General features: G+C 39.3%; 1 protein-coding gene across 1 annotated transcript in view; it reads left to right on the top strand.

Moving 5' to 3' along the window:
* Window positions 1-13,340, top strand: part of LOC308254760 (V-type proton ATPase subunit S1-like protein) — a 53,991-nt gene that overhangs the window by 20,802 nt on the left and 19,849 nt on the right. The window contains exons 3-5 of the mRNA XM_080681152.1: window positions 6,982-7,022; window positions 9,002-9,063; window positions 10,491-10,726. Of these exons, the coding sequence (XP_080537278.1) occupies window positions 6,982-7,022; window positions 9,002-9,063; window positions 10,491-10,726 (339 nt within the window). The remainder of the gene's footprint in view (window positions 1-6,981; window positions 7,023-9,001; window positions 9,064-10,490; window positions 10,727-13,340) is intronic.

Here is a 13,340-nt window from a genome sequence, read left to right as displayed (position 1 = left end):
AAAATATTTTCTCCCATTTGGTAGGTTGTCTTTTCACTTTGTTGATTGTTTCCTTTGCTGTGCAGAAGCTTTTTAGTTTGATGTAGTCCCAGTTGTCTCTTTTTGCTTTTAGTGCCTGTACTTTGGTGTCACAATCATGAAATTATTGCCAAGGCCAATGTCATGAAGCTTTCCCCCTATGCTTTCTTCTAAGTTTTAAGTATTTAATCTATTTTTATTTGATTTTTGTGTAAGGTATGAATAAGGATCCAATATCATTCTTTTGCATGTAAATATTCAGTTTTTCTAGCATCATTTGTTGAAGAGACTGTCTTTTCTCCATTGTGTGTTCTTGGCCCCCTTATTTCTAGGCTTTCTGTTCTGTTCTTTTGGTCTAAATACCTGTCTTTATGCCAGTAGTGTACTGTTTTAATTATTCTAGCTTTGTAATGTAGTTTTGAAATCAGGAAGTGTGATGCATTCAACTTTGTTCTTCTTTTTTCAAGATAGATATGGCTATTCAGGGCCTCTGTAGTCTTCACAATGATTCTTTGAGTTAACTACTTTTGTCCCCACCTGCAGATGAAAACACTAGGCTCAGGAGGAAAAGGAACTTTCCCAGTATCATATAACTAGTCAAGACTGGAGCTGGGAATGCCCTGGAGTGCTGTCCGACTCCAAAGCCAGTGTTCTTTACTATTACATTTCATGTTTCTCAGCAAATGGAGTCATGAAATGCAGGACGAAAGTGTGAACTAGGACACAAGTAAAATCAGGTAAATTTCAGGATTTTCACTTTTATTTACCTGAAAAATGCTTGTAATAATGTATAGTTCTTGGATTTTTTGAAGAGAATTTAATAGCTTTCTGCAAAACAGTATGAGATTCTTATTGAGTTAGAGTATCAAAACAATGCCAATTTCTAAACAGATCTTAATTGACAGATTTTCCCTAGAAAATCTGCTCCCTAATAATCTGTTGTTGAGATGACTAACCTAAATAGACCCACTGGTTTCACCCTGTTTTTTTGAAATCCTGATTTCAAATTAACTAGTACCAGGCTCCTCCTTTTACCCTCCCCCATACATAATACTTCCTAGGAACGTTGCCTTTTTATTGGTTAAATATGTGGTCAGTCACATAGTATGAAAAGTACTGCCTCTGCTCTGTTTGCATTTATGCATTAACAGTTGTGCTTGGTTTGAAGAAACGGATTCATTTCTTGATGGGAAGGAAAATCTTGTTTAGTTTTTCACTTATTTTTGTATGTGTGGGATTTTCACTAACTTTGGAACAGATATTTGCCAGGAAGAATGTAAGGTGAGAAATTGCATGTCTTTTAATAACGTCTGTGAACTTGAGTGTAAATGTGAACTTAGGTGGTTTATATATTTTTATATTGTCATACAGCTACATTTGTTATTCAAAATGGATATACTAGATTAGATAATTCAGAAGCTACTAAAATCATTGAACTAGAATTTATAAATAAGAGATAAAGATATAATCTTTATTATAAAAGGGAAGAGTTGTTTGTTCAAAATACTCAGGAGACATTGTATTATGTACCAAGATATATATTTATGAAAAAATTACTTAAATCAGTGTTCAGATTTCTCTTATACTTACAAGTAAATGTTAATTTCACATTTCTCCTGCCAGTATTATGTGAGAAGAGAGTAAGGAAAATATTTAAAACCTCAGAAATGTATATAACCTGTCCCTCAAAAAAAGGTGTTAAATAATTTTAACTGGTAGGAGATAGTAATTGTGTGGAGTACATAGTAGTTAAAATGAACAAGCAAAATTTCTATTTGTTTTATTTCTTTTTTGCTTCTTTCCATACCATTTAAGAGGACATGTAGAGATTGTTCTATAAGGAATAATATTCAGAACCTGAATTACTCATTTTAACAAATAAATTTAGTATGGATACAAAGGATAGCAGCAAGCAGGATGATCTGCCAAAACCGTGTTAAAGAATTCTTAAGTCACCAGCTGATAAAAACCTTAAGCACATTTTTTTTTTATTTGTTTCACCTCATTGTTTTCAAATCAATTAGTACTTCCTTTAGGTTCACCTTCTAATAAGTGACTTATACTCCTTAGGTGGTTATAGTTAGCAATGTTTCCTCACCTGACTTATACAGAAATGACTGACTTGTATATTATTACACTGGTAAAATGTACACCAAGAACTATAAAAATCCCATTTCTTTTTTTGAAACAGGGTTAATGGGTTTAAATAATCTTAGCTTCAGAAGGGACCCTAGAAATCTCATAAGTCAGTGATTATTTGAGTGTAATAATATGGCATATTATTTCATTACTGAGGCCCAGTGCACAAATTTGTGTACATATGGGGTCCCTCGGCTTGCCCAGTGATCGGGGCCTATCAGGGTGGCTGGCTGGGGGCGGGACTGCAGGAGGTTGGCCAGCCACGGGAGGTTGGCTGTGGGAGTCCACTGACTACCAGGAGGCAGCTCCTATGTTGAGCATCTGCCCCCTGGTGGTCAGTGCACGTCATAGCGACCGGTCATTTGGTCGTTCAGTTGCTTAGGCTTTTATATATATAGATGAAAGAAACAACAGTTGTTTTGTGAATGTTCTGTCAAATTATGGATCTGAAATTAAAAATATTTTTCAACTCTATGGGTCCATTTAAGGTTCTTAAGTCTCCAGGAAGGGTATATTATTAAGTTTGTATTATGTATACTAGTGGCCCAGTGCACGAAATTCGTGCATGGAGGGGGGTGTCCCTCAGCCCAGCCTGCACCCTCTCCAATCTGGGACCCCTCAGGGGATGTCCAACTGCCGGTTTAGGCCAGATCCCTGTGGGACTCAATTAGTGTTTCTTTCAAATGTTCAGTTACTTTTTAACTTTCACTGCAGAGTTTGGAGTTTAGGTAGATGGAGATCTTTGGCTAGAGTATATCGCTAATGTAGTTAAATGATTAGTTTGATGGAGCCTCACTTTTGCTGTTTAGGAAATTAAATTTCTTAGTGCTCCTAGATGTGATTGGGCTCAGAGGACTGATCATGCTAATCCTACTTATGAGAGACTTTATACAAATTAGAATGCTAATGTATAAAAGTTTAAAGAAAGGCATCTTTTTAAAAAGAATAAATTAGAAAAATTGATCAAATTAATGCATATACATAGTTTTTAAAAAATCAAATGAGGGTTTGGAGGGGTGGGTGGGGAGTGATTAACCAGGAACTTATATGTATATATGCATAGCCCATAGACACAGACAATAGTGTGGTGAAGGCCTAGGAGGGAGGGGTAGAGTGGAGGGGGTCAATGGGAAAAAAACAAAGGGGACATCTTTAATACTTTCGACAATAAAAGTGAATTTTTAAAAAATCAGATGATGTCAAGACACATAAATCATAGAAAAAAAATTGTCTTCTGTTTAGTCAGTTTTTCTCTATTAACAAACAACTTTAACATTCCAGAATCTATGATCTCAAACATTTATTTCTTGCACATGCAGATGTTTCATGTTGCCAGCTGTAGGTGAGCTGCCATGGCCTTGCTTTAGCTCTGTGTCCCTTTCCAAGACCCAGATTGAAAGAGCAGCCCTATTTGGGCATGCCATTATCATGGCAGAGGGAAAAGGGCAAGAGGTGGCAGACATATGCGACTCCTTTAACGTTTCTGCAGAACTGGCACATTATTGCTTCTACTCATATCCCACTGGCCCAACGAAGACATGTAGCTAGTCAGATGATGGGGGAAGGAAATATTCTTCACCTACAGGAGGTGCTGAATGGTACATGGCCAAGGGCAGGGCTACATCTCTGGATTGTTTGCAGGAAGTTGGGAACAATCATACAATTCCACACTGCCACAGTGGTTAAATAATATGCATAGATGGTTTATCAATTTCTACATTTTAGACAGTGACTAACAACTTCCAGTTATAATTGACAAAGTTTCTGTCTCTAACACTACCCTCAGCTTTTTCCCCTTCATCCCCCTCACCCTTTAATATAGTTGCATTACTATTAAATCTATGCTTGCCTCAGTATGACTATGCATATACTAGAGGCCCGGTGCATGAAATTCGTGCACGGGCGGGTGTGTCCCTCAGCCCAGCCTGCACCCTCTCCAATATGGGACCCCTCAAGGAATGTCCGACTGTCCGTTTATGGGCAGTCAAACATCCCTCTCACAATCCAGGACTGCTGGCTCCCAACTGCTCGCCTGTCTGCCTTCCTGATTTCCCCTAACCACTTCTGCCTGCCAGCCTGATCACCCCCTAACCACTCCCCTGACAGCCCAATTGATGCCTAACTGCTCCCCTGCCAGCCTGATTGCCCCCAACTGCTCTCCCCTGGTTTGGGTCCCCCCCAACTGACCTTCCCTGCAGGCCCGGTCACCCCCAACTTCCCTCCTCTGCCGGCCTGGTCACCCCTAACTGCCCTCCCCTGCAGGCTTGATCACCCCCAACTGCCCTCTCTTGTAGGCCTGGTCCCTCCCAACTGCCCTTCCCTGCTGGCCTGATCACCCACAAATGCCCTCCCTTGCAGGCCTGGTCCCTCCCAACTGCCCTCCCCTGCTGGCCATCTTGTGGCGGCCATCTTGTGTCTACATGGGGGCAGGATCTTTGACCACATAGGGGCAGCCATCCTGTGTGTTGGAGTGATGGTCAATTTGCATATTACTCTTTTATTAGATAGGATTATTCACTAACAAGCCAGTTACTATACTATATGTTTTTCTTTGTACAACAGTTATAGTATAGTAACTGGCTTGTCAGTGAACAATATAGAATGGCTAAAATTAAACAGACTGACTACCAAATGTTGCAAGAATGTGGAGCCACAGAACAGCTCATTCACTGAAATTGATTGGAAGGTTTTTTATTGTTGTTTTTTTGTTCGTTTGTTTTGTTTTTAAACTTCTATTACATAATAGCCATCTACTTCTGGATATTTATTCAAAAGAAACAAAAATATATTCCACATAAAACCCTGTACACAGCAGTTCTTACATCTTTTTTTGTAGTAGCCCCAAACTAGAAACATCATAAATGTTCACCATTTGTATAAAAAATGTGGTATATCAATACAATGAAATATTTATTAGTAATAAAATGGGATGGAATATTGATGCATGTAACAGCATTAATGAATTTCAATCATTATGTTAAGACTGAAAGAAGCTAAGCTCTAAAATATGTTATATGATTCTATTTATAACTAGAGGCCCGGTGCACAAAATTCGTGCACGGGGGGTGTCCCTCAGCCCAGCCTGCACCGTCTCCAATCTGGGACCCCTTGAGGGATGCCCAACTGCCTGTGTAGGCCTTATCCTGGTGCGCAGTTGAGAGGGCTCACAATCCAGGACTGCTGGCTTTCAACCGCTTGCCTGCCTGCCTGCCTGATTGCCTCTAACTGCTTCTGCCTGCCAGCCTGATCACCCCCTAACCACTCCCCTTCCAGCCCAATTGCTCCTAACTGCCCTCCCCTGCCGGCCTGGTCCCCCCTAACTGTCCTCCCTTGCAGGCCTGGTTGCCCCCAACTACCCTCCCCTGCTGGCTTGGTCCCCCCTAACTGCCCTCCTCCACAGTCCTGGTCCCTCCAACTGCCTTCCCCTGAAGGCCTTGCCCCTCCCAACTGCCCTCTCCTGTAAGCCTGGTCCCCCTCAACTTCTCTCCCTGCAGGCCTGATTGCCCCCAACCGCCCTACCCTGCAGGCCTGGGCACCCCCAACTGCCCTCCTCTGCCGGCCCGGTCACCCCTAACTGCCCTCCCCTGCAGGCCATCTTGTGGTGGCCATCTTGTGTCTACATGGGGGCGGCCATCTTGTGTGTTGGAGTCAATTTGCATATTACCCTTTTATTAGATAGGTTACTAGAAAATGCAAACTAATCTAAAGTTACAGAAAGCAAGTCTATAGTTGCCTGTGGCTGAAGGTGAAAGGAACATCTCTCCATCGCTAAAGTGCATGGGGAAACTTGGGATGTCTCTTTATTGTGGCAGGTGTAATGGGTAAATGCATATGCCCAAATGCATCGAATTGTACACATTGAATGGATGCATTTTACTATACTTAAAGTATGCTTCAGTAAAATTGGTAAAGTGAAACAATAATTTCATGCATGCATGAATTTATTAATAGTGACATCATGGTTACCAATTTGTCATCTTCATAAATTCTTATTAGATAATATAGATTGAGTTGCAAAGTGCACTTAATTTGTAATTGGTTCCATATAATTAATTCTAAAGCACTTTTCTATGATATAGATTTAATAACTCAAGCTAAAATTATGTTTTTCATATAAATCATGATATATAATATATGTATTTCTCTAATTGTAAACATATTATGAGTTTATATGATAGCATACATATAGGTATCAAACAGGAACCTCTAAATATAGAGTTTGATTTACATTCTCATACACTACAGATACAACTTAATGAAAAACTTAAAATATACAATAAAATGTAAACAAGTATGATGTTCATGACACAATTGGAGATTGACACAATTGGAATTCAAAATTATGTGAAAAAATATGTAATAACATTGAAAATATTTGTGATATATTTTTAAGTGAAAAAATGCATTTTCCAAAACAAAATGTTTTTAAAAATCTGGTTTTAAATTTCATAAAAAGGAAATTTGATTGTGGTGTGTATGTGTTTAGAGTGAAACACTGAGAGGATATATTTTATAATTTTTCTCATAATTTTCAGAAATATCTTTCTTGGCAATTGAGTCTTTTTAATAAAAAGGGTTTAATATTTTCAGTTTAATATGTTCATACATGTAGCATAAAATTTCACTGGAAAATATTTTATTATGTTTTATTTCTTTGAAGAACATATATTACTTTTTAAACCATAAATTTATTGTTATAAAGTGGATGGTTTTGCTCTTTTACTCTGAAAATTAATAAATGAAATATCCTCCTTAAAACAACATAAAATCTGAAATGTAAATATTTGTTCAGCATCTTTTAATTTCATATTTTTCTTGTTTCAGCTCTCAAACATCTTCAAATAAAGAAGTGGTTATAAAGAGTGGTAAGACCTACAATTGCCCTTATGATTCCTTGTGGGGTTGAGGAAGGGTTTTGTCTGTGATGGCCTTGCCTGAACACTGGTGCTTGCATGAGGAGTCTCTCATGTGAAAATCTCTTAAACTTGTGTATTCTAAATGATGAGTCAAAAAAGGCTCAGGCCTGGTATATTTCACAGTGCTTAGCATATTATTATCACTGTAATACCCAAACTGGAGCCGAAGGTCTTCCTGGGATCATGTATCTCAAAGTTGAATAATAAAATCATGAACAAAAACGATTAATGGAACCAACATTTATTAGGAGAAGCTGGAAAAGGTATAGCTGGGGTTCCAAGAACAGCCCAGTGTCCCAAACTTCCTTTCCAAGTTACGATGGGAGTAATTTAGTATCCAAGCGAATTAAAGTCTAATAGTCCATGTGTGGAGGCCCACATGGCCATAAACCAAGTGGATGCAGGGATGTGCTCTCCTGCCACAGGAACGAACATCAGGAACCCATTGCGTACCAGGGAGAAGAGAGAGAACAAGAGGAAATGTGCAGCTTTTAATTTAGGGGGTGGGTAGTGTTGCTAGCTCCTAATTGGTCTTTTCAAAGAATTCTGCCTTAGCAATATCCTTTGGATTGGTTTATATGCGGTCAGAGCACGTAGCAGGAGCCCTGCATGAGCTCTGGTGCTCTGAGTTGTTCTGAGTGCTGTGAGTTTATGTATTTTTTAAATTTTTTTAATTTGATTATGTCAGGGCTGGTTCCTGCTTGAACCCTGCTGACTGTAATAACTGTTGGGAACTTAGTCCCTAAGTTCCTCCTTTATCCTCTGCTCACTAGTAACAGGTGTTGGGTCTGAGCCCCTCTGCCTGGGGCTGGACCTCCTAGGATGCTGCGTCTTAGACGGAGAAGCCATGAGAGGTTGTGGGTATATAAGAATGAGTCTTTATTGCTCAAGCTAGTGGCCATATAACCATCATACAAGAACAGTTCTCACAGCAAAGTCCGTACAGGCAGGCAGCCAGACACCGGCTGGTAAATGCATATCTTTTCCATAAAGTAGCATTAGTCTCTGTACCATAGCTATTATCTGCACAGCCACACGCTGCCTCCTAGACTTACCGTCTCAAGTGTACCTAAGATCTCTGACTCAGCAGCTTCTCCTGTCTCTCCTGCCCAGCTGCTCTCTTTAGCAGACTTCTCACTCCATCCTCAGCTGACTCTAGCCTATTCTAGCCAACTAGCTGGTCAGTAACCTACTTTTATTTATTTATTTATTTTTTAAAAATATATCTTTATTGATTTCAGAGAGAGAGAGAGATAGACAGAAACATCAATGATGAGAGAGAATCATTGACCGGCTGCTTCCTGCATGCCCCCTACTGGAGATCAAGCCCTCAACCTAGGCATGTGCCCTAGACCAGAATCGAACCTGGGACCCTTCAGTCCGCAGGCTGACGCTCTATCCACTGAGCCAAACCAGCTAGGGCAGTAACTTACTTTTATACTATTTAGACAAAGAAGGCTTCGTGCCAACAGTGACATCAATCATATTGGCTACAGAAGGACACAATGTACCATGTGTCCTTGTACCCGCTCATGGTATCTTGGCCTGATCAGAATTCCCAGGCTCAGAGTCCTTGGACATTCCGATTATACTCATGTTCAGAGTGGCCCTTGATCATTCTAATATATTAATAACAAGGCCTTTGTGCTCCCACCGGCCTTGACTATCTGGGGACCTGGCATGGTTCCCACATATGCCTTTCTGCCTTGTGATTGGTTATCTATACACTGCTGTCTTAACAACATCCATACATTTTAAAGTTCATGCCATTGAGTGCCCTTCCTTCCCTGCCCAGTTGGGGTGCCTTAGTCTATTTCCTTTTCCGTGGTCCCACCCCTGTCTACCTAGCTTCCTTCAGTCCCCTCAACTGAGTTACATGAATCAATCAATGACATTCAGCCTTTGTATTCCTCTCATTTATTTGACAGATCAACAAAATAATGAAGATATGAAACCAATCCAGAATTTCACAACAATACCAGTCCCACAGGTATGGATATGTTAGGAAACTAAATTATGTCTTTAAAAATTTTAAGCATTTCAATCAGGTCAGAGCCACTGTGAAAATATAAGTAATTCAATTAATAAATAATATCCTGCTTGAGCTGTGAGTGGGGAAATGTATTATGGTAATCTTATAGTTGAGAAAAACTAAAGTTTCACTTCTCTTATATATTTCATTACAATAGTTAATTTTACTTTTGTTGCTTTCCAGAGAGAATCACTATAGGACCATTTTATCTTTGGTTACAGGCAAGCTTGGATTGCTGCTGCCTGTTAAATTTCTCTTTGTACTTAACACTGGAGTAATTGGTATGGAGTAGTTATCTAGATAAGTGGATCTTTTTTTCAGATATATCCCCGTCTTTGTGACCTCCAGAGTCAGGTATGGAAGTGCTTTGTCTTAGGCTCCCTGGAAATCAGCAGAGGTTTCATAAGAATTAAAACAATGTTAGAATACTAGTTTGCTAGTTTATGTATATTAAGTAATCTGGAGCTGGCACTGTCCAAGACAGTAGCCACTAGCCACATGTGGCATTTTAGTTTAAATTCCAGAGAAATAATGCTAAATAAAATTAGAGGTTAAGCTCCTTAGTTGCACTGGCTACATTTCCAGGGCATTATGCCATACCAGCCTTTGGATAGTATAGATATAGAACACATCCAGTATTGGAGATTGTTTTGTTGGACATAATGGTCTGGAGAATTATGCTTGATTTCTAAAAATGTTTTCTTTAACATTAATTTCTTTAGTTAAAGTCCTGCATTATTTGGGTTCCTACGATATTATTTTCTGATGAGATTACTGCAATTATCATGACATGATGAAGTTTTTAAATTAATAGACTTAGGTTTACAGAAAAAAGTGAACAAAAAGTATAGAAGGTTCCTCTCTCCTCCAATTTTTCCTATATTTAACATCTTTCATTAGTGTGGTACATTTGTTAAAATTGATGAGCCAATATTGATTAATTATTATTCATTAAAGTCTATAGTTTACATTAGGATTTATTCTTTGTGTTGTACATTCTATGAGTTTGAACAAATATATAATGTTATCTATTCACCATTACAGTATTATACAGAATAGTTTCATGGCCCTAAAAATTTGCATCCCTGCTTTCTGCCCCAGCAAGTGACTTTTTAAAGTCTATATTAATAATGTTATTGGAAAAGTTGGGTTTTTGTTTGTTTTTTAGTTTGGTCTTTTCCATTTTTGGTGCTTTGTGGAAATGGGTTCATGTACCTTTCAAGTATACCTATCTTGTAAGGCTTGTTATGATCTAGTCCACTTATCCCCTTTGCCCCACAATAATATGAATTCTGGATAGAAAGATCAGTTTCAATAGTTTGTGAATTAACCCTTTTGCTTCCAGAAAGCATTTTATCTCTTATTTTGTTTATTTGGTTAATTAGGCCCTGAACTACAATCTGAGCAGACAAGGGCATTTAGTAAAAGAACCTTGGAATGCATTCAGCCATGACAGCCCAGTTAATGTCTCCATGGATGGAACCCCCTGCATTCTCTTTTGGGCCAAAAGAATAACAATTAAGTTTAAGAACCAGACCTGGCTGGACCTTACAGAGGAAGCTTTTGGCCAGAAGGCAACAGTGGATGCTACCAACTCAAACTGCAGTGAAGAAAGTGCCAAGTAAGTTGACCACTTCATCAGATGACACCTTTTGGGTGATTGTAGTCTATTAACTGGACTGTCCAGTTTTCTGTCATTTCAGAACAAAGAAGTAGGTTCCTTTGTACATGACCTGACATACATCCATCAGGAAATTTTTAATAATCTACAATAAAGACCAAGTCAGAAATTAATTTAAAAAAATGTGTTATTTTTTTTGTCTCAGCAATTTTCTTCTGCATCCTTTAGCTGATTATTACAGTATCTTGTGGGAAATCGGGGCTCTGAAAATGAAGGTTTCTCTTCCTGAAAAAGAGAAAATGATTCCAGGCATGGTATCAGCTCCAAATGTGAGATGTCAAACGACGTTGGTCTCATCAGGGAGGAAATTTCATATCACAGGGCAGAATCATTCCAGTGGGTGAATGGAGAAGACTGATCCTGCTCAGGGCAGGTATTTGATTCTAGGGAGTGTTCTGAAGTTGCAGAACATGGTCTGTTTCCAAATATGCTAGGGTACCTTTAAATGGCCAAATGTCAGATAATTCTTTTTTTTAAATGAAATTTATTGGGGTGACATTAGTCAACATGAACATATAGGTTTCAGGTGTGGGTTTCTATGTTACAAGATCTTTATAATGCACATGTGCTCACCACCCAAAGTCAAATCTTCTCCCCCACCCCTCTCCCCTGACCCCTTTCCCTCTAGCAACTATCACATTGCTGTTTGTGTTCATGAGTTTCAGTTTTATATCCCACATATGAGTAAAATCATATCGTTCTTACCTTTTTCTGACTGACTTATTTCACTTAGCATAATGTTCTCAAGGTCCATCCATGTTATTGCAAATGGTGCTATTTCATCCTTTCTTATGGCTGAATAGTATTCCGTTATGTATATGTACCACATCTTCTTTACCCAGCCCTCTATCTCAGGATACTGGTTGTTTCCATTCCACTGTGAATAATGATGCAATGAACATAGGGGTGCATATATCTTTGCAAATACATGATTTTGAGGTTTTTGGGTATATACCCAGGAGAGGAATTGCTAGGTCAAAAAATTGAGAACAGATAATCCTTTAGGACATTTCAAAATGATTAGAATAATTACATCTGATTTGACATAAGCAGATTAAACAAATACACCTTTAGAGGAGGGAATCAATTGCCAACGCCTTTCTCTGCTTTTCAGTTGTCCAAGCAAAATTTTTTGCTTGTATTTGTTTTGGTCCAGCGGGAGGAAGTCTGGCATGTCCCACTTATTTCATGTAAATCTCCTTGCTTTCAATATTTACTGGTATAATGGAGGATTTTGGAAGATTCTGTCCTGGTCTGGTTTAGATGGGCAGAATTCTTTATATAAACCGTAACATACTGTGTGTGTGTGTAGTAGTAGTAGTTTTATATTTATATACTTTGGCTGAAACACTTTTTTATTCCTGAACTTCAAAAATTCTTGATGTTGGGTAAAATGGCTTATATTAATAAACTTACAAGTTATATTACAAGTCTTAGTAAGTACCTTATGACTCAGAATAACTCTCTTATTAGGAAACTATGGAATTGTAAGCATCCAGGGTCCTCCCAGATTTGTTTATTCTGTTACAGCTGACTATCAGAGACTCCAGCACTGCTAAGAGTTTAGGACTCTTTCCTCAGGCACTGGTCAGTTCCCTACAGGGCTCGTTATTTGCAGTCAGCTGCTCAGAGAGAGGCTGATTGCCTGGGGATCGTCTTGCCTGTCCATGTCTGACTGACCCTCCTTGATTCCATTTATTCTGACCTGAGGCTATTTTGGGGGAAGAACAGAGCACCATAGGATTTTGCTGGGCTTTAGAAACTGCAATGATCACTGGAATCCCACAGAAAGAATGAAAACTTGGCTCTAACCCGAGTTCTGCCAGTGAGCTCAGTGACTTTACGAAACTAGAGCCACAATAGAATCATCATCTGTGAGATGGAGGTGAAGCCATCTATTAACTAACAGCCAGAACACTTACCATGGTCCAGGTGTCATACAAGGACTTCACAAGCTTGATGTTTGATATTCCTCACAGTACTATTGCCAATAAGTCTCTGAGTCACAGGTACTATTATTGTCCATGTTCCAGATGAGAAAGTCAAGGCATGTAGAGCTTAGAAAACTTGCTAAGATTATACAACTTATATGGTAATAGGGCTGGGATCTAAAACATCTTTAATGATGACATTCAACCTCCTCGTTCTTGGCCCTACTTCTTAAGGTAGTGAAAATCAAATAAGGAAATCTTATATAATAAAAGCCTAATATGCTAAGTGTCTGGTTGGCCATGCAACCAATCAGAGTGTAATATGCTAATGATATGCTAAGGCCACTCAACTGCTTGCTATGACATGCACTGACCACCAGGGGGCAGATGCTCTGACCGGTAGGTTAGCTTGCTGCTGGGATCTGGCTAATTGGGATTGAGCGAGACAGGCTGGACACGCTCTGGAGTCCTCCCATGGCCCCTCCCTGGCTGACCAATCTCCCCTGTCCCTCCCTGACCTCAGTTGTACACTGGTGGGGTCCCTTGGCCTGGCCTGCGCCCTCTCTCAATCTGGGACCCCTCAGGGGATGTCGGAGAGCCAGTTTCGGCCTGATGGTGGACTG

Source organism: Plecotus auritus (assembly GCF_963455305.1).
Source record: "Plecotus auritus genome assembly, chromosome: 7".
In the NCBI taxonomy this organism is placed as follows: Eukaryota; Metazoa; Chordata; class Mammalia; order Chiroptera; family Vespertilionidae; genus Plecotus; species Plecotus auritus.
Note: the sequence above shows the minus strand (reverse complement) of the source record. Positions and strands in the feature narration are given on the sequence as shown.